The sequence below is a fragment of the Vigna unguiculata genome, chromosome 10 (genome assembly GCF_037176805.1).
Source record: "Vigna unguiculata cultivar grain cowpea cultivar isolate G323 ecotype 2 chromosome 10, ASM3717680v1, whole genome shotgun sequence".
Classification (NCBI taxonomy): Eukaryota; Viridiplantae; Streptophyta; class Magnoliopsida; order Fabales; family Fabaceae; genus Vigna; species Vigna unguiculata.
In genome coordinates this window covers 35,257,296-35,279,784 of record NC_140801.1, presented here as the reverse complement: position 1 = coordinate 35,279,784, position 22,489 = coordinate 35,257,296, and the positions used below count along the sequence as shown (strand labels likewise).

The 22,489-nt window shown below is 30.9% G+C and overlaps 1 protein-coding gene and 1 pseudogene across 2 annotated transcripts; one reads left to right on the top strand and one right to left on the bottom strand.

Annotated features, from left to right (window-relative positions):
• Positions 1-961: 961 nt before the first annotated feature.
• On the top strand, positions 962-1,733 carry LOC146882438 (uncharacterized). Its single transcript, XM_085668005.1, has one exon. The coding sequence runs from the start codon at positions 1,097-1,099 to the stop codon at positions 1,565-1,567; it is 471 nt and encodes a 156-aa protein (XP_085524131.1). The 5' UTR covers positions 962-1,096; the 3' UTR covers positions 1,568-1,733.
• Positions 1,734-8,218: 6,485 nt separating this feature from the next.
• LOC146882437 (MAG2-interacting protein 2 pseudogene) lies at positions 8,219-9,707 on the bottom strand (annotated as a pseudogene). The gene is made up of 3 exons (XR_014984939.1): positions 9,678-9,707; positions 8,771-9,334; positions 8,219-8,695 (listed from the first exon to the last, which is right to left on the bottom strand). The product of XR_014984939.1 is annotated as an MAG2-interacting protein 2 pseudogene (transcript).
• Positions 9,708-22,489: the final 12,782 nt, after the last annotated feature.

Sequence of the window (22,489 nt, the reverse complement as noted above, 5' to 3'; positions counted from 1 at the left end):
ATAAATTTTTCTCGGTTTTATTCGATCCGATCTCTTCACGCCATCTTGATAATCCATGTTCTTTTCTTGTAACAATATTTATCATTATTTTTTTTTTGAATTTTCTAGTTGGATGTGTGCTAAAGAAGTGTAGGAAAATGAATTGTTGAAGTTAATTTGGCAAGAGAATTAAACCTCTATTTAACTATAGTCTAAATTATCAACGATCCTAATCTATAAATTTTAACATGCTTATATATAAACTATTCATAATAATATGTGGTTGTTAAATTACTCATAATAAGTGTTATCGTAGAAAATAAAATCTTCATTCATTCCAAGAAAAAGAAAGTTATAGATAAATTTGTTAACAAAAGAAAGTAAAAGGAAAAAACCTTCTCTGTATGATAGAGAGATTTTGGAAATTGTTGGCGTAATTTCAATGGTTTTGGCTTGCAAGGAGCAAACACTATCATCTTTCATTAAAGTCGTGGTTACAAAACACGTTTAGACGATTTTGGCAGATGAAGACACAACACACACACACACTTGGAAATTGGAATTCAGACGACAATTTTAAACATTGACTTGATTATTGTAGAACCATCTTATATTTTAAAAATACTTTCATCAACTGTATAATTATTCAAATAAAATACATTATAGTTTCTAAGTATTTTAGACTATTTTAAATCAATCGAACTATTTAAATTCTTTAAACTATTAATGATAAACGTATTATTTTAAGTATATTTTTAAATATGTTAAACTATATGGTTTATTTTAGTGTTAGTGGTTCTTGGTAATTTAATTTAAAAAAAAATAATCAAAATAATAGTTCGGTTTAGTTTTCTTTTCAAAATAATTTATTTTTTTATGCAATTCAAGAAATAAATATACAACACTTTGTAGCTTTCATGTTTATCTTTTAATGTTATATAATGATTTTGAAACATTATCAACCCATAACGTCTACGTTGGTGTGTATTCAGTTTTTGTCAGAAACATGGACTATTGATTTTTAGTTAACTAATCCTTCACGATTTCTCCAGACACAACCTTGAATACAAATAAAAAACGAAGCTCCTCTTTCTCCTCCAAAGCCATAGCCAAAAAAATGAAGGTTTCTTGTTGCCATGGCATTGGACACAACCTCTACCACCCCTCTCTTGGTTTGAGCAACATCAAGAACAACCACATGGTTTCATGTCAAAATCCTTTCACTTTGAAGGAGAGGAAATCAGGATTGAGTGTGAGCACTAGTTTTCGGCCACACCAAAAGGGTAGTGGGAGGTTTGTGGTGGGATGTGGATGTTGGAGTTTGGTGAGAGAGTTGGAGAAAGAGTTGGAAGCTGAGATGAAGAGAGAGGAAGGTGGAGAGAGTGTAATAATGGGAAGGTATAAGCACAAATGTGGAGAAGGGAAAGGGGTGGTGGACATGTTGGAGTGTTTGGAGAAGGAAGCTATTATGGGTGAAGATGTGGGAAAGGACCCTATGGATTATAACCGTAGGGCTCACATATTTTATGCAAGCTCTAGAATCTTTCAAGCTCTCAAGGAACTCAACGACAAAACCCTGTCACTGTGATTTTACTTTCTGCAGTTCAAATAAATAAAGCTATCAAGAGAATAATCACCAATTGTATCTTGATTAGTTGGCGGTTTTTGTGTTACATTACCGTGTACACATGGATAATATCACTGTATTTTTATTGTTTAGGGTTCTCAATATGATTATGCTGCCTTTCCATTCATTTCATCCATCTGTGACAGCATGTCTTAAAACTTATAGTGGCCGAAGAGCTATTAGGTTTTGGTTTAAAACTGTTTCTTTGAGTTTCCCTGCTACTCCCCACACTGGTTATTACGACCACTGTTACGTTATTGAAGCCGCAATCAGAAATTTTGATATCTTAATCTAAAATTTAATTGTGTAACCTATATTTCTTAATTATTTTTCTTGCTGATTATGAAAAACATTTACTGTCGGTAAATGAAATTTTTTTTACCGACGGATTTTTCCGTCGGTAGTTAAAATTTAAGAATCCGTTGGTAAAATCCGTCGATAATTTAAATTTACCAACAAAAGTATATCCGTCGGTAAAATTCTGTCGGTAATTTCAATTTTTTTTGTAGTGTTGACAAATGATTGAAAGAGTGAGTATAATACTTTGGGCATGAGAACCGATAGATTCTACCATACAAAATCCAAAAGTTGATATAAAAAGTAAATATATGACTATTCAACAAGGGAACAACCAAAGCAATTGAATATACAAAAATCAAAGCAGGAAACAATAACACACCATTCAGGAGTTTTCTGTAGTTCTCGAACTTGTTCGTAGAAAAGAACTTGAGAAACAAGGCATGCAACCTTGCTACCCGATTCAAGAGCCTTTTCCTTTCCGGTTACATCAACAACAACAAAACTCCCTGCAACATGAGAAAGAAGGGTTAAATGTTAAACTCTTTGGCAGATGGGTTGGAGTAACATAAAATCTTAAAGAACACATGGCGCATTAGCCAACACCAAAAACATGCAATTTACTCAAACAATGTTACTAGCAGTACACACTGCAAATATGTTCGAGTTTGATAACGATGTATTGTTTAACAAAACAGATTGGTGAAGTTGACATGGCTTCTAAATAAATAGTTCTACGCTTCATATAGACAAATTCATTGTTAGCTAAAAATTCTATGAATTCCCGAACAATGAAGCAATAAAAGTTTAAGAAAAAAACAGCTTATTAAGTACACTTGAAAAGGAGACAAATTATAACTATCCATTCCATGAGGTCGGTTAATAAACTATCACTAATGTCCAGATAGAAAATCAGCAATTATAGCACAACCATTTGATTATTATTATTATTATCAGTAAATCAATTGATTTTGTTTTTAAAAACTAATAACACAAATTAACATGGCATACTGCTGAATTGCTTTTGAAATAGGACAGACCTAGTTTAATCCACACGTTTTTCCGAAATTTAGCAGGGAACAGAGCTAGTGATTTGTTGCCAAATGCATCCTTGACCTTCACACGTCAAAATCGAAATATAAATGAGAACCTATACACACATAAGTAGTACACACATTATAAAGGGGTGCTGACATTGAACAAACTGATTTTAAGAGAAATCATAAAAGTATCCACGCAATCCCTGCAACACTATTAGAAACTATTTGTTTTCCCAAAAGTACCAATTGTTTTGTTTACTATCAGGGTAGAAAGAACTGCAACTTATTTTCCTTTGTAATATGTACTTTACCTCTCATTCTCACAGATGCAAATATTCAAATAATATTTCTTGATTTATTTCTCCATCAAAATTTGTCAGTTTTACCAGATTTATTTTCTCATTTTCCTCAGCATAAATAAAAAAGAAAAATTGGTTTATTGTATCTTTATTAAGTCTACTCAACAATTTCTATATTGTCTATCATTTTTATTATTAAAGAAACAACTATTATATTTTTCTACATTTTTTACTCAATATTTCATTTAAAATTAAATTTGATTTCTTAATTTTAATTATCTAAATCTTAATATATTATTTAAAATAATTATATATAATACATTTTGTTAAAAATATATATAAATAACTTAAATACATTTTTATTATAAAATCAATTAAAATATTATTATTGAATTTTATAAAATAAAATTTATATTAAATATAATTATATTTTTATAATTTCAAATTAATTTAATAAATACACTGTAATTTTTAATTTTAAAATTCGATATCCCGTGCGTTGCACGGCTAAAAATACTAGTTTCATACATATTTCCACGGGCAACCTCTCCATTTTCGACAACTTCACAGTAATCATAAACTCACACATAGGGATGTCAACGGGGCGGGTAGGGTACGGGTAGTAGCTCCCCCGTATCCTACCCACTGGATAAATATTTGCCCCGTACCCATACCCATATCCGTCGGGTATCCGTTATGCGGGTACCCGTCTATTTTTTTCATATCCGCGGGTATCCACGGGTATCCGCGGGTATTTACAAAAATATTTTAAAAAATAAATATTTAACCATAATTAGTGCTTAGATCAACAAGTCCCCTTTCTCCGATTGATTCTTGAAAAACAAACAAATAAAAAATCACTACCGATTTATATTGTAGTTTATTTTTGAATAAAATATTAAAAAAATTACTAACTTCATCAATGTCCACCTCTTGCAACATTGTATAAAGTTTCATGTTTTCCAATTTTAATCTAGAAGAGCCTTAAAACATAAGAAGTTTAGTAAAAATTTCTAACAATCACTTAATTAAAATATCTAAGTAAAAGTGTTAATTTCATTACCTTCCATGTTGGTCCATAACCAGTCTTAGAGACACATCAATACCTCCACAGTATATGAAAGTAATTTACTCATTTGTGGGATAAGAATCTGACCACCATTACTGGATGAAGACTCATAATGTTGTTTACTAATATATATATATATATATATATATATATATATATATATATATATATATATATATATATATATATATAAGGTAAAGTTTAGCGGGTACGGGTATCCACGGGTACGGATACTATGATACCCGTACCCGCCCCGTTAACATGCGGGTATCAAAAATACCCATACCCGCGGGTAGCGGGTATCCATTTTTAATATCCATTTCCTACCCGTTACGGGTTTTATCCGCGGATACCCGCGGGTACGGATTTTTTTGACATCCCTACTCACACAGTTATTCATCTAACAATAACATTCACAAGTTTCGTCTCCTCGGATTCTGTCTGTGCACTCAAAATAGTGACAAAACACTCATTTTTGCTGTTTTTGTTAGTTGCTTCTGCATAAGGATGGCATCATGGCCTGGTCCGTCGGGACGGCCTGGTGGCCCGAAAAAAAGTTGCGGGATGGGTTAAGAAAATAAATCAGCAATCCCGCATTAACCCGGCCCGCAGTGATCCCCAATCCGCAGACTGGCCCGCGACCCGCATATCTAACTTAGTAACCTAGAAAAAAAACCTACCACCCTCGACGCACTGATTCAGTTGTCTTCTCTTCTGTCCGCTGCAACATCACTTATCTGTACTGGTTCACCACGACGCACGCCGCTGTTCCACCGCCTGCACGCCGCTGATCCACTGCACCGGAGCGACGCGTCCCGCGTGACCAACCCCCACCTGTTTCGCTTCTCGCGTCTCGCGCGTCTCACATCGCACCACCACCACAGCCGTTTGAGACGCTGCTGTCTCCATCGCACCGGTGAATTAAGGTATGGTGTAATGGCAGCTTGCTAACATTTTGGTAATCAATTTCTTGAAATGGTGGCTGAATTCATGTTTCCTGAATTGGTTTGGTGTTCCATTTTGGTGGTCATGACTCATGGGAGATGAAGAACAATAGACTATCACCATGAAGAAGATGTTTCTTGGACTGTTCTTTTTTAATTTGGACTATTGTCGATTGTTTTTTTCATGCGCATTTTATTGTACTTTCTATGATGTCTAGGACCTTTTTTCCATGAACCACTACTTTTTTTCCATGAACGCAAATTTCTCCTCCACCCACGTCGCTGGCTAGGAACACGAAGGCCGTGCAACCCATTCATCACGTCGCGTTTCTCCTCCACCGTGACATCCACCACGTCGCTGGCCAGGAACACGAAGGCAGTGCAGCAGCGAGAGAACGCAGTGCACGGAGAACGCAGAGCCACAGTCGGACTGCGATTCGTGGACGAATCCGACCGCCACGACCACTCCAAAGACAGGTTTGTTCGTAATTTGCGATCAAGTTCCTTTTTTTCAATTTGTAACCTAAACTTCTGATTTTCTGATTTTCCTAATCTTAAAATTCGGTTCCCATAATTGGAGGTTATAGTCTATGTCTGGTTGTTGTTGTTGCAATTTACCCTTCTTTGGATTGGACCCATTCTGTGAATCGTAGTTGCTGGTGTTGCTTAAAATTTCCCCCAATTTCAATTTGTAGCTGCTGCCGTTAATAGTTCATTTTAACTGTGTTGCTGTTTTCAGTTCCTAATGTTGATGTTTTGTGCTAAAAGTGTTGCTATTTTAGCACACCATTTTGTGCTGAAAATGTAGCTATTGTAGTAAAAATTTGTATTGTTATATGGGTTGCTTTGTTGCTTGGGTTCTTGTTTGTGTTTTTTTTTATTGAGTTTTGTTATTCTATTTGTTTTGTTTGTGCTAGGATTTAGTGAACCAGATATAATATAATGGATGAGCATGAGTCTAATACTAGTACTCCTCCAAGTAAAGATTATGAAACTGGGAATCCTCTTGTAGTAAGAAAACTAAGAAGTCAAGAACTTTTGATGTATGGAAATATTTTACTATGATTGGGGTTGGTGATGATGGAAAAGAGACCCAAAGTGTAATGGGTGCAACAAAAAATATGTTATTGGTAGTAAAAAGTATGGGACATCTCATTTGAAGCGTCACATGGAGAGATGTGGTAAACTTAAATTTGAAGATGTTAGGCAAATGATAGTGAATGGGCAAGGAAAGTTAAAAGCTTGAAGAATAGATCTAATGGTTTCCCGTGAGCTGTGTGCCAATTTAATTATTCAACATGGTTTAACTTTCAACTTTGTTCAGTATGAAGCTCTTAGAACTTGGATAAGTTATCTGAATCCTGATGCATGTTTAGTTTCTAGAAATACGATAAAGAGTGATGTTATGTAAATACATATGAAAGAAAAAAACATGCTAAAGGAAGAGTTCAGGAAAATCAGAATTAGGATTTGTTTGACATCCGATTTGTGGACTTCTATAATTGGTGAGGGATCTATTGCTTTGATAGCACATTATGTTAACAAAAATTGGAAATTGTGCGCTAAAATTTTGAACTTTTGCCACTACCCTCCACCTCACATTGGCTTTGAGCTGTCAAAGAAAATAAATGGATTTTTGCATGATTGCGAAATTGAGAAAAGAATATTTTCTTTGACTTTGGATAATGCATCTACTAATTATGTTTTGATAAGAACTTTAAAAAGTGAGTTTCTTTTGCAAAATTCTTTAGTATGTATTGGTGAGTTTTTGCATATTCGTTGTTGTGCACACATTCTTAACTTGATTGTGCAAGAAGAACTAAAAGCTCTTGGTGATTCATTAGATCATATTAGGGAGAGCATAAACGTGTGTTTGGAAGTTTGCACTTGATTGATGAGAATTATAAGTATTGTCTGTGTGATGAGAAATGGAAAAGAGTGAAAAAAATTTGTGTTTTCTTATTGCCCTTTTATGAGATTACAAATATGATTTTTGCCACAAGCTACCCTACATCAAACTTGTACTTTTTACAAGTGTGGAACATCCAAACCCGTTTACTAGAAAGCTTAAAAGATGAAGATGAAGTTATCAGAGATATGGCCGAAAGGATGTTGGTAAAGTTTGGTAAAGTTTGATAAATACTGGGATGAATATAGTACTATCCTTGCATTTAGGGCAATTTTAGACCCAAGGATGAAGTTGGAAACATTGGGCTATTACTATGAGAAGATAGATCTTCTAACGTGGGAAGCAAAGTTAAAGAAGATTAAAGAAAAATTGTACAAGTTCTCTGAATATTGCTCCAAGAATGACACTTCCAATCTCCTAAGGCGTAAGCATAGTGATATGTCAACAACATCATCTTTAATTGATTCTATCTAGTCAAACGCACTTCATGTAAGTCATATTACTTTCTAGTACATAAATTACAATGCATAAAAATATTAATTAAAACAACGCAAGATTCAGGCTTTTGTTAATACGGGAAGCAACCATTGTATTAACAAACACCGATTACTCACCTACACAACATAATCATAAGCTCACGTTACGCCGTACAAACAAACCTACCAATTTGAAATTCTGGAGAAAGCGAGTAGAGATACATAGGGTTTGGGAAGGGTTTCGACAACTTCCAACACTAAAAAGAAATCGGACGTGACTCCTCAAATATATCATAACATTAATCCTAATGGGCTTCGTTTGGGCCTGTAAAGCAATGTATTTAAAAGGCCCAAAAATAAGCAAATGGGTTTGTCAACACACTAATCTAGCCCAACTAAAGCACACGAAAATAAAAAGAGAAGCGGAGGGAACTGCAGAAGCAGAGTGCGTGTGAGTATAAACCCCTTCAGGACAATCATTCACCATTCGTTGTCGTCAACTACTTGATCGAATAGGACCCAACAGTGAGAATCATTACTCATCCTTTGTCTTAGTTGTTCATCCAGACAAGGTTCACTCAATGGCAACGTCTATAATTTTGAGTATAGTCTTTTCTTATTTTGAGTTGTTCTTCTATAATTTCTACCCCATTGAAGGCATCCACAAGATTCAAAAGATAGGAGCAACCCATTATATCTTCCTCTTCGGTGACTGGTGGCTCCATAATTGATTCTGCTAGAGAGGCAATCAGATTGTCTCTTGGGGCAAATCCATTTCTTGCCAACCAGCACAAAATGGTTACCACAGCTTGTGTTCTGATATTTAGATATTGTTTTCCAGTACTGAGTTTCCTCTGATGCTCTCCTTTCTTACTTAATTCAATCAACCAAGGGAGCTGTGAAGCAGCGAAAGACAGAACTTTCCCATTTTCAGTCAAGATTGATGCCCAATCAACTCGATCGCTAATAGCCAAGGTTTTCGCAACGATGGAAAGCACGTCTCTAGCTTTCTGAAGATGAACATCTTGATTGTCAGCACCAATACCATCAAACTCCTGAAAACAACCATTAACATCTAGTAAATTTTGAAAACTTTGATTTGGAAGGGAGTTTAAAGATGAGCCTTTTACTGAAAATTTGGAAGGATTTGTCTCTGTTGATGTCATCAATATTTCACACTGGCCCTGCATATCTAGATCCTTCCATGCGTGGAGAAGCTCACCAATAGATTCCTCATCATAGTGGCTTAAAGCAAACCCGAATAGCTGCTTTCGAGAATCCACATCCATATTATCAAGGGCAGGGCCTCTTGCAATTGCAGCACATAAATCCCATATGGTACCATGTCCTTTTCTGGCCAAACCAAGACGAAGATCAAATGCCAGCTGTAAATCACCAGAAACTGCAGCTTCTCGAGCAATAGCTTCCTCAACAGTTGATATGTCATCAGCGGACCTCAAGCCAAGAAGTCTGGCAACCTCAATAAGTTCATCAACATGAAAATATGCTCCACTTTGATTTGTGATTGCCATTTTTATAATTTCCATAGGATCTTTTATTTGCCTGAATTGCATGGGCAGAATATTCACTCCAAGGTTTGGAAGTTTAGCAGTAAGTGCATCAATAATATCTGCCTCTGCCTTTACATTTCCACTACTTGGATATAGATTAAGACATTCTCTGGCCTTCCAGATCTGGAATAAATTGTAGCAACATAATTAATCAATTCATGTAGTTGAGGATGGGCTAGCATAAACATAGCTGCTTATAGAAGACTATCAAGAAGAAAAAATGGTGTTTTGAAGTGATTTAGTAGACAGTCAACAAAAGCATAATGTATATTAAACTGTGATTTCAATCACTATTGCAAAGTAGGTAAAAACTGAAAAATCTACAAAAAGTAAAACAGAATATTTTGCTCAATAGTTCTTACATCTGAGCATGGTTGTGATAACATGATGGATTATCGTGAGAAAGGCTAACAAAGATTTTAAGCATTAGATGTTACAGATAATAAGCTGTTAAAGGTAATCTTACTTCAGAGCAAGAAAGGCTTGAAGCTGAGAAGAAGTATGTTGGGTATCAGAGTACCAGCACAAGTACTCACAACTAATATACAAGATGAAAATAAAGGAACAAAAATAGATAATAGGCAACGAATATAATTTATTCAAGAAAAAACAATTACATATCATTCTCTCTAATCCCAAGGAGAAAACAATGATAACCTCTCTCTTGGAAATAAGAAAAACTAATACAAGGAGAACCTTAAAGGAGAAACTAACCTTCTCTCTTAGAGGAGAAACTAATATTCTCTCTTAATTCTTCTCTCAAGCAAGTAAAGTAAAAGGAATAGAAAGGGAGAGACTTTTGGGATGATTTCCTAAGGAAACACTGGACTTCTTTTATAACATTAAAAGTAAGCCCCAAAGTAAGTTCCCATCGATGTGGTACTTCTTTTCTCACAATCTCCCACTTGAAGATTTTGATGAAATTAATCAAATCTTCACACCATGCTTTATTCTCTGCCTTCATGTTGCTTGTTCTTCTGATAAACTTCAGTAGGATCGAATCCACGTAGACTTTATCGACACATAATTCTGATCCTCCGAAACGCAATGCAACACCCGAGGTTCCTTCTAAGGACCTCTTGTCAATACTTCACTGCTCTCCACCAAACCCGCCATGAACCTACTAACCACTCCCATTGCTTGTGCAATGTCTGGTCTTGTACACATCATAGCATTCATAAGGCTGTCCACCACCGATGCACTCGGTACTCGAGACTTCTCCATCCTCTTCGCTTCACTGCTAGGACTCATACGTGAGGAACAATTGATAGAAAATGGGGTAGAAATTGGCTTGCAATCTTGCATGTTGAAGCGTCGCAAGATTATCAGTAAGTATTTCTTCTAAGAAAGCCAAACTTTCCTATCTTTTTTGTCTCGGTGAATTTGCATCCCTGAAATCCTTGTTTGCTGGTTCCAAGTCCTTTTCATACTTCCTAGCCAATTGTGCCTTCAATTCTTGGATTTGAACTTTGTTGGGGCCTACCTCCAACATGTCATCCACATACAACATCAATGGTCTAAACACCCAGTCTGTTGTAACCGAGGCTTTTGAAGGAATCAAATCTCTGGTACGAACACCTGAGCTCTCTTTAAACCGTACTGAGATTTGTTCAACCATGCAAACCAAGTTTTCTTGTTCTTTAACGCCTTCTGGTTGGAGCATCATTTCATTTCTGCTTAACAATAACCTTGTGGGTAGTGGGACCCACAAGTGGTACCCCTTCACATTGTTAGCATAGCCCAAGCACTTAATTTTCCCCAGTTTCAAGCTCTACTCGTGCTTTGGATTCCTTGAACCGGTAACAACTCATTTGACTTCCTCTTGATGTAGTACACCCACAATCTCCTGGAGTAAACTTTGATTCTCCTAGGGATAACTCTGGTGATTCCCTTACATCAGAATAAACTAAGTCTTCTTGTGTTTTCCTTTTTCCTGGTAGTCAAACTAGCAATCTGCGATCTATGACTATGATTGTTGGCTTACCACACAGTGCTCGTGCAGAGGTAAAACAACCTTCTTGAGCCCGAGTAAGAGATTACGTTCTGTATGGATTTGCAAACTTCGCTCTGACTTATACCCAAGTTTACGATGTCACATCAAAATCGCTTCTTCTTGACTTGTCGATGCAACCATTGCATTAGCTTCCTGCAACGTATCTCCCAAAAGCACATACACATCTGCCATGATCTTCTGAGCTTTCATGACCTACCAGATCTCTCCTCTTCTTCACAGAATATCTTCGTCCTCCGAGGTATTTGCCATACAACCTTGTGAGGTTGATGCCTCAGAGTTCTTTCCTCCATTCTTCAAATGCCAACAATCTTTCTTCACATGCCCTCTCTTGCCATAATGGTAGCATTTGAGATGCTTCTTACTTCGAGACTTTGATCTACCATGAATCTGACTCCCACTAGATCCACGTTCTGTTGATCTTCCTCTTGTCATCGTCAAAGCCTCTGCTTGCTTTGCATTTTCCACCATATCCTCTTTGTTCTTTCGCCTGGATTCTTCTTCAAGAACAGCTCCGGCAACATCCTCAAAGTGTAGGAGGTCAACAACGTTGTAATTTGTAATGTTGATGACAAGTTGATCATACGAATCAGGTAAACTCTGAAGTAGAAGCTCCGCACGTTCATTTTCAATTATGTTGAAATCTGCCGCTGAAAGTTGAGCAAACAATGTATTCAGATTGTTGATGTGGTCTGTCACCGATGTAGACTCACTCATTCGAAGAGTATAGAGCTTTCTCTTCAAGAATATCCTTGTGTGGAGTGACTTAACCTCGTACAGGCTTGTGAGAGTATCCCAAATCTCCTTTGCTGTAGTCTTCTCCGCAATGCTAGATAAAACCGTATCTGCCAATGCTAAGTGCAAATTTGCTATAGCATTGTTATCTATTTCCTTCCACTTTTGATCTGTAATGCCCACAGGTTTTTCTTCAATTGCCGCTAGACAATTGTCCTTTCTCAAAATTGCCTTCATCTTCAATTTCCATAATGAGAAATTTTTCCCATTGAACTTCTCTATCTCGTATCTTGTTGTCATGGCTTTAAAACCGACTTATGCACTTCTCACTATGAATAGTACTGTCTACTGGAACAATGCAAGTAGATCGTGAATCAGTGCACCAGGTAATTCCCAGGAAAGAGAGGTGGGTCACTAATGGACACGCTTAAGTACCAAGTCTTTCCTAGCCAGAACTTTCCTAGACATGCACTTTCACACTACCACACTTTATCCACTATCACAGCACTATTCTAATGATAATAGCAGCGGAATATAATCACACGAACCAACAGCTCTGATACCACTGTTGGGTATCAGAGTACCAGCACAAGTACTCACAACTAATATACAAGATGAAAATAAAGGAACAAAAATAGATAATAGGCAACGAATATAATTTATTCAAGAAAAAGAAAAAAATACATATCATTCTCTCTAATCCCAAGGAGAAAACAATGATAACCTCTCTCTTGGAAATAAGAAAAACTAATACAAGGAGAACCTTAAAGGAGAAACTAACCTTCTCTCTTAGAGGAGAAACTAATATTCTCTCTTAATTCTTCTCTCAAGCAAGTAAAGTAAAAGGAATAGAAAGGGAGAGACTTTTGGGATGATTTCCTAAGGAAACACTGGACTTCTTTTATAACATTAAAAGTAAGCCCCAAAGTAAGTTCCCATCGATGTGGGACTTCTTTTCTCACAAAGTACTCCCTAGCTGCTTGAATGACAAGGTTTTCAGCCTTCTCAGAAGCCAAAGCAACTGAACTTGTACCCTTCAAGTAATTTCTTGCAAGAGAAAACTTCCTAGCAAGTATTGCATATCACGCCACATGCTGGCCCATTCACTATCGGACTGGCTTGGCTGACGGCGAATAAATTTAGAAAGAATAAGACGTATAATCTGTTTTACACCCTTTTCATCCAACTGAGCACTTAGGAAAAAGTTTAATGGCTTTGGGACCTGTATAGATCCATAAAACAACAAAGTAAATACAACATAGCTACAAAACAATAACATGAATTGTAGAATCATTCTACAAAATAGTGGAAACAGAAAATGTGCAATTCAAGCAATAGTGACACACACATTGGTTACACAAATTTGGTTGGGTATAGAGGTCAAAATACCAACCTAGTAAAATGCCAAAAGCCTCCCTGCTTCAATGTGACCTTCAGCAGTTTTAAGTCTTCTCTCAAGGTCCTCTACTTGAAATGCACCATCTGTTCAATAATGCACCATCAGCTATCTCTCCTAGGACATTGGCATCAGAAATGCGGGCAAGGCCACCACAAAAAAGTTCATCACTTCATCTACTGATGGGATATTTTTCACCAAGCCAAGTAATAAGAGGTTCTGACTTATGTTGAATAAGGTGCTCACGGTTGAGAAAATCATTAAAGAGAATTAAAATGTTTGTTGAAGCTGGAAGGATCAGGAATGGAGGAGTTCTGTCAGAATTTGAGATGTAATAAGGCATTCACATGAAGACTTGAAGTGATTTTCTTTTTCTTCCTGACTTTTTTTTTTGTATCAGAAGCAATTTATCTCCATTATTCAATTTTTGTATACAATGTCTGTAACATGTACTCTGTTTATAATAATCGTAATGTAATGATTTTGGTGTATAAAAAGTTTAGTATCTGTATTTTAAGCTCTTCTAGCAGGATGTTTAGAGTACCGCTACATTTGAAATCACCTTTTATACCAACGATTAAATGAATAATGTATAAATATAGTCTTACAACTTTGCTATTTTGAGATCTTGGGTTAAAGATTATTGGTTTTGTGTAAACTCTTATTATATATATTTTTACATCTTTTATATAAAAAATCAGATTTTAAAAGGAAAAGGTATAGTTTTTTTCATATTCCTGTTCAACAATAAGTCTTGGTCCCAGCTCAATACTTAAATCTTAAATTAATGTCTTCATTAGTCGGATTTCAAAATCATTGATGCTTGCCATTATTTTCATATGGAGAAAACTATATTTCACACATTGTTTCTTGTCAGTTTTATTATAGTTTGACTAGCTGGTGCAGATTCAATTCTTTTCTTTTGGTTGAGAAATCTGAAAAGCAAATCTTCAATAGAATCAGCACATAAAAATAGGACAAGAACATTCTTTCACATACATTGTCGTTTTAGCTTGAGTGTAATAATTCATATGCCATGGGAGTCTAACTATATGATTCAATCATCTGTATCTGAATAAGACTCTGAATCTTCATCGGCTTACAACTCGAAAGGTCTGAGTCTGTTTGTATTGGCTTCCAATGGAGGTAGTCCATCATCACTGTCCTCCAGCTCATTCTCTTGTTGGGAGGCAGAAGTTTCTTTTGATTCATCAACCATTGCAGATTTAAAACTTTCAGGCCTGTATGTTGTCACATATCTCGAATGTTGTTTGAAAAACCACTTATTGCATATCTCATCACTTTTTTTAGTGTAATATAAGAAGTTAAAAAAATGAGAGATAAACAAGAAATGAGATGAGAGAAAATATATAGGAAAAAATAAGTAAAATAATAAAATAAAACTTTATAGGTTAAAGATAAAAAAAAAAAACAATGAGCGAAGTTTACCATTTTTTCAATTTTTCAAGGAAAGGTAAACATTACAATTTATTTGTAAAATTTTATATTAAAGCCGTATTAGTTTTCAACAAAAGACTATTACCAAAATATCGTTTATGACACTATCTTTGTTATATGTGCAAGTAATGGTTTAAAACTCCATATTAGAGAGTAATATTTTTATGTGCATATTTAAAAAATTAAATAATGCGTTTGTTGTTGGAAGGACCTAAAAACGACCATCTCTTTCTCCTTACGTCTATGACATTGTCATTTTTTATGTTACTCTAGCGTCACAAGAGTAAAAAGTAAATTGTTCAAAACTATTAGAGATTAAAATTAATGAAAAAAATTATAACACCGAAAAAGAGATGTTAAATTATAAAATGAAAATTATATTTATTTCTTTTTTTTCTACAGGGTATGCTATGTTAAAAACAAAAATTACCATGCATTTCCAAATACAAAAAGGCATCAGATATATCTGATGTTAGAATTAAGACAATCTATTATTTGAAGTTATTCATACTGCGCTTAAAATATTTCTTTTTGTCGATCACGGCAAGGCTGAAGCACCGAGATGTTCCCCGCCAAACATGACATTACATAATGACTTTTATATATTATTTCCTAACCATTCTCATAAGTGAAAATTTGTTACTGTATAAATACATTTTACTTATTATAATATAATAATTTATTATAATTAATCTTCTTCATCAGCATGTATCTAACATGATATATTGAAGTTTAAGAAATACAAAATTTATTTTTAAATTTGAATTATTATTATTTTGATTTTTCTCTGCAATTTTGTTCAACTAATATATTATATTATTTATTATTATAATAAAAAAACATCTCGTCAGATTTACAGAGAAAAGAAAATGTGAGATGATATTTAAAATATTTATAAATTTTATTATATTTGTTTTTCTATAATTTTTTAAAATAATTTTTAATTTGTGAATCTCCTACTTTATTTTATTTTTTTCATATGTTACTTATGTTAATTTGTAGAAAAAATTGAGCACAAAGATCAAGATTTACTACCAATCCCCCCATTTTCACAACAACCAACACTCCTTTAATTAAATTATTTGTAACATATGTTTTTTTATTTTAAAAGTTTAAAAATATTTAGTCATTTCAAAATCTGAAAGGTTAAACTCAAGTCGTTCTAGTCAACCTTGATCAAAAGTGTATGAGAGGTCAAAGTAATATAATTTTGAGATCATTAGTATAATGTTTCAAAAAATGGTTTTTCTAACTGAATATTTTGATTATTAGTATAATACTTCAAAATATACGAAAGAAGTAGAATCTATCTTGTTTTCATCAATCATTCCCTTTTCATCACTTTTAAACAATGAATTTCTTCTTTTATTCTTTATCAATATACTTTTTTTGTAAATAATATAAAAAATAATTTATCATACTCTAATCAAAAATTGAGACACGTAATTATTAAAAGAAAAATATATTATAGTCAAGTCACAATTAAAAATTGGTTATAAAAAAAACATAATATATTATTTTTTTATATTCATAAAAAATGAAAATACAAAAAGCTCATAAGATAAAAAAAAATAATGTTTTCATTATCAAGTGAGACAAGAGACAAGAAAGGAATAGATAAATGAGAAATGAAAGCAAAAATAATGAGTTTGTATCTAACTTTTTTTTTTCAGGTTAAATACGTTTTTGGTCCCTTAACTTTTAGTGAAAATTGTAATTAGTCTCTCTCTAAAACCTTGACCCAATTTAGTTCTCCAACTCTACGAAAGTTTGGATTTAGTCATTTTAACAAAATTTTGTTAAGTTTATTTGATGTTTCTAACGTGTTTCAAAACAATTTCTTAACTAACCTTGAAATGAAAATGTGTCAAGCGGGGTAAACAAATCAAATATTCTCATGAAACGCATTTAAAACATTAAATAAACTTAAAAAAACTGGTTAAAAGGACTCAATCCAAACATTTCTAAAGTTGGAGGACTAAATTAGGCCAATGTTTCGAAGATGGACTAATTTCAATTTTCACTCAAAGTTAAGGGACCAAAAACATATTTAACCTTTTTTTTTCTTTAAAAACAAATAGAAAACATATGAGAGTGAGAAATGATTACAATGTGTGAAAAACTAAAAAGGCAATGAAAAGGAAAATAAAAATTATGTTAGTGAATATATTGTTTAATTAATTTTTTTAATTCATGCTTTCATTTAAAAATGTTAAATTGGTCTCCTATATTTTTTTAGTCTCAATAGGTCCCGATTTTTTTAAAACTGATGCAATTTGGTCTTTTACGAATATAGATCAATGATTTCTTCATTCGAATTAAAACTCTTAATATAGATGGTTTGTTTTGTTGGTGTAATTAACATAATTCTAGTGTCAATTGTCGGATAAAAACAGAGACCAAAATAGAAATCAAACCTGAATATTTTTATTTTTTATTATATTTAATTTTATGTTTTATTATTTATTAATATTAAATGTTATTCTTTATATAAAATAAATAAAAAAATACATAATTTAATTTTCATCAATTCTTTATATATACTATCTACAGATTAAATAAAATCAAATATAAATAACAAGATAATTATTTTTATATTCTTATATTCATAAGAAATGCAACCCTCCATGTTATTATCAAACACCTTTAATCATTTTTATGTTTTTTCTATAATTATTTAACATTTATTTAATTTATTTAATTGTTATTTGATACCTTATTTAATATTTACAAAATTATAACTTTTTTCTTAATATTTGATATTGAATTATAAAATATTTGTATCTTTTTACATCAAATCTCTTGTAATACGATCTTTAATTTATTGTGCTTTCTGATTTAAAAGATTAATTAATATTTGAAACAATAAAGAAAGAAATTTCAAGTGCAAGATACAAGTATATTCGATACTCAATAAAAAAACATATGATAAAAAATTTCATATTTATTAACTATGAAGAGGAATTTTTATTTCGAAAATGAAATAATAAAATCTGCCCTCATCGCATTGTAATCTCTAAATATTAGATAATTTTTCCTATTTTATTCTTTTGGAAAGAAAGATGATCGTAATAAGAGACACAAAAATTATGTACAATATATCAAATAATATCAATTGTTTAATATTTAAATAAGAATGAATATTCAGTTTTATTTTAACAAGTATTAAAATATTTTAAATACAATATGAAAAAAAAATTAATGTTTCAATATAAAAACTTTAATTTTATTAATTTTATTTAAATTCCACTAATAATTATAATAATTATAATAATTAAAATAATTAAATACTTATTTTGCTTTTAGTAATAATCACACATGCCTTTGATAAATTTACCAAACAAAAAGTAAAAGTTCTTTCACAATTAGTTACATATTAGCCATACTTTTTATTTGGCTTAAATAAGGATTTGGTTGTAGTATTTGTGCAGTAATTTTAATTTGTTCCTTTTTTTTTAATTTGGTTTTAATATTCGTCAATTTATTTAATTCGGTCATTTTTGCTAAGACCGTTAAAATAGTTAATAGATTATGAATAATAACTGTCACGTGTCATTTTGTAATTATTTTAATTATTTTAACTTTTTTTTAAATTTAATTTTTTTATTTTAGAAAAAAATGTTCAAGTTCATATCATGTCACGTGTCATTTTGTGATATATTTTTTTAATTCTTTTAAAACATTTAATTTTTTTATTTAAAATATCCATATGTCAAGCCAATATCATGTCACGTGTCAAGGTCAGATTTTTATATTCAATTTGGTCTAAACTGAGACAAAATTTAATTTTTATGTAGGTGTTATACTGATATTCTTATTAAAATGCATAGTTTAAATTTAGAGTTAGAGTTGGTTTAAAATTAAAACGAAAAATTTAAAGTAGGCAATAACACCATTAATTAAAAATTTTAAGAATTTAAAAATACTTAATATTATTTTTAATTTTAATACTTTATATTATTTTGAACCTCTTAAAATTTAAAAGTAATGATGGTATTCCATATATTAAGTATTTTTAACCTCTTAAAATTTTAAATTAGTGGTGTTATTCCCAACTTTTAAATATTTCATTTTAATTTTATACCAACTCTAACTCTAAATTAAAAATATTTAATAAAAATATGAATTTTAATAAGAATATCAATCTAACATTAATATAAAAATTAATTTTGTCTCAATTTGAAAAGGAACAAAATTGCTCAATTTTAAAAAAAAAAAATTAGGACCAAATTGAAAAAAAAAAATAATGAGACCAAATCTATTACATATTAAGAAAAGAAGATATTACCAAAATTACTACATTATCCATTTTCTTTTATTGACATGTGTCATAACAATTAGTTTTTTCGTCATTTTAAAACTCTAATACAAAAGGACCCGGATTCAAATCCTACAAAAGTTAATTTATTTTTATTTTTTCATTTATTTATGATTTCAACTATAATATTAATTATAAATAATATTATTATTTGTAGTATTTTTATAAGTATTAGTATTTCTAATCATTAATAATATTATTATTATAAATATTATTTATAGTGATAGTAGTAAAATTATGACAAATATTAGTAGTATTATAATAATAATAATAATTTTTATTATTATTATTATATGTTACTATTATATATTATTACTATTAGTATTATTAACATTATTAGTAGTAAAGTTATTACTCTTATTTGTAATATATAATATTATTAATATTGTATATTTTTAGTAGTAATTTCGTCTCAATTTTTATTAGATTATGATAAATTATTTTTTTGTCTTAAACTTAAAAAAGAATAGGTATATTGATAAATATATGATTAGTTTAAAATTTTACTCCAACATTTCATTGTTGATGTTCATACCCATTCAAATTTGAAAGATTTGTTGACCATTATTGAATTATGTCAATCTTTGACAAAACCAAACAAATTAAAGATATTTTACTTCATTGATTTTCTAATTCATTTTATTTAACTTTTAATGTTTCATTTTCTACAACGAAGATTTTCAAAATTAAATTCGGAATAAGATGAAAGATGAATTCCGAATAAATTATTGATGAGTTCAAAATTTTTTACTATAAATTATTTTGGCTCCTCCAAAATTATTGGTCAAGATCCGTCTCGGGTTATTATTATCAACTATAATTAATAATCATTATTACTATCAATTATAAATATTATTATCATTATTATTAATTATAATTATTTCTATTATTATATTACTATTATTATTATTATTTTAAGAACTATAATTATTATAATAATAATTATTATTGTTATTGTTTTATTATTATTGTTAGATACACATTTTACTTTTACATACTATGTAGGAATCATGTTTCAATTACTTGTCATTTTTATTTGTTTTGTTGTTCATTTATCTTTCCATTTGAACAATTATTTCAATTTTAAAAAATAGTTACTAAAATTAGTAAAATAATAAAACTGAAAAATAACTTTTTTATTATAAATAATTATTTAAATTTAAAATATAATAATTAAGAGGATAAAATTGATAAAATAAAAAGGACACCAAAGATGTTTATCTCTTTATATATGTAGTTGTATTAATATTAATATTATTATTAGTAGTAATATTAGTTTTTTTTTATCACCACGCGATATTATTATAGTGGTATTATTATTATTATTATTATTATTATTATTATTATTATTATTATTATTATTATTATTATAGTTAGACACAAATTTTACTTTTATTTCCTACGACATCATATTTCAATTACTTGCTCTTTGTATTTGTTTTGTTATTCATTTTATCTCTATATCTTAATATTTTTTGAATTGAAAAAAAAAGTTATTAAAATTAGTAGAATGGTAAAACTGACAAATAATTTTTTATTATAAATAATTATTTAAATTTAATAAATAATAATTAAGAGAATAAAATTGTAAAAACAAAAGAAAGACATAAAAAATGAGTATCTCTTTATATATTTGGTTAATGTATTATTATTATTATTACTATTATTATCACTACGCGATATTATTATAATAGTATTATTATTATTATCACTACGAGATATTATTATAATGGTAGTATTATTATTATAGTTAGACACACATCTTAATTTTATTTACTATGAGATCATATTTCAATTAGTTATCCTTCTTAATTGTTTTGTTGCTGATGTATATATCTTTATATTGTTATGAATTAATGATTGTCCATTGATTTGATACATTTACTCAATGATAGTGCTCTGCGTGTCTCAATCCAGGCTCTTTCTAATCCTTTCTCAATTTATAATTTTACCTTATATTCTTCCTCTTGTGATAAGAATTGTTTGACTTTATCAATTTCCATCTTCGTCTTATTATTTTTATTATGACAGTGACTATTATTATTATTTTGATGTTGATTATTATTATTAATATTATTATTTTATGTGCTAGTTCTAAACACGTGATATGTTGCAAAATTTAGATTTGTGACCCTTGATATTACAAGGAAGAATTCCTTATATTGGATTTTAAATGTTGAAATACATTTAGATGCAATGGATATTGGGATACCATTAAATAAAGAAATAAAGCATCTAAGCAACTAATTTGCTCATGCGACAAAGATATTGTGAAAAGAGATTTCACAAATATTATGAATTTATTTCATGTCTATGTATGGCTAGCTGGACAAAGCAATAAAGTTTTTGATGAAAAATCATGAGATCTGCCTAATCTACTCCATTCCCAGAAGTGAATGCAGCAATAAATATTATGAATTTATTTCATGCCTTTGTATGGCTGAACAAAGCAATGAGCTTTTGATAGAAAATCATGAAACCTGTCCAAATTGGTTCTGCTCCATTCCTAGAGGTGAATGCAGCAACATTTGATTTATATTTTCATGATCGTGATCATAATATTGATTATGGACATGGTTATAAAGAAAATTTCAAAGAGACATTTTGTCACCTGAAGTGGCACAATAATGTGAAAAAGGAAAAAGGAAAATGTGAAACTATTGACAAAAAGATAAAGTATATATTATCATTATGGTGGTAAAAGCCATTTGAGTTGTACTTATTGTACACCAAAGCATCTTATAAATAACGAGAAGAACATAGAAACACACTTTGCTTATGAAGATGGTGATTTTGATTATGGCCATATGGACATTACACATCTTGATATTATTATTTTCTTTGCTAAAGCAAATGGAAACGTTGATCACCACATTGATTTTGAAAGTGTTACAAAAAAAAATCTCATATTGAAATTTACATTTATATGAAAAACGAATGTTTGCACTAGTACCAAAGGATATGTGTCTTATTGATAGTGCAACAACTTATACAATTCTCAAGAGTAATAAATTTTTCTCTTGTTTGATAATGCAAGACATCAATGTTAATATTATTTATAGTAATACAAATATATTTGAAGACTCTATAAGAGCTATTATACTTCTACCAAGAAGTGGAATAAAAACTCATTAAGTTTCAAGAATATTTGTCTAAATGGATATTATATTGAGACAAATAATGAAAAAGATATGAAATATCTTTATATCTCTACGATTGAGTTGAAAAAAAATGTATATTGGAGAAATTATCAACATTCCCTTATGGTTTATACTACACGTATATTAGTTCCAAAAACACGTTTGAAGCGTGGTAGGCCTATTGGTTCCAAAGATAAAAGCTCTTGAATGAGAAATGGAG

What these genes read in the sequence shown, in the direction of transcription:
- LOC146882438 (XM_085668005.1), top strand. Translation starts at nt 1,097, where the DNA reads ATGAAGGTTTCTTGTTGCCATGGCATTGGACACAACCTCTACCACCCC.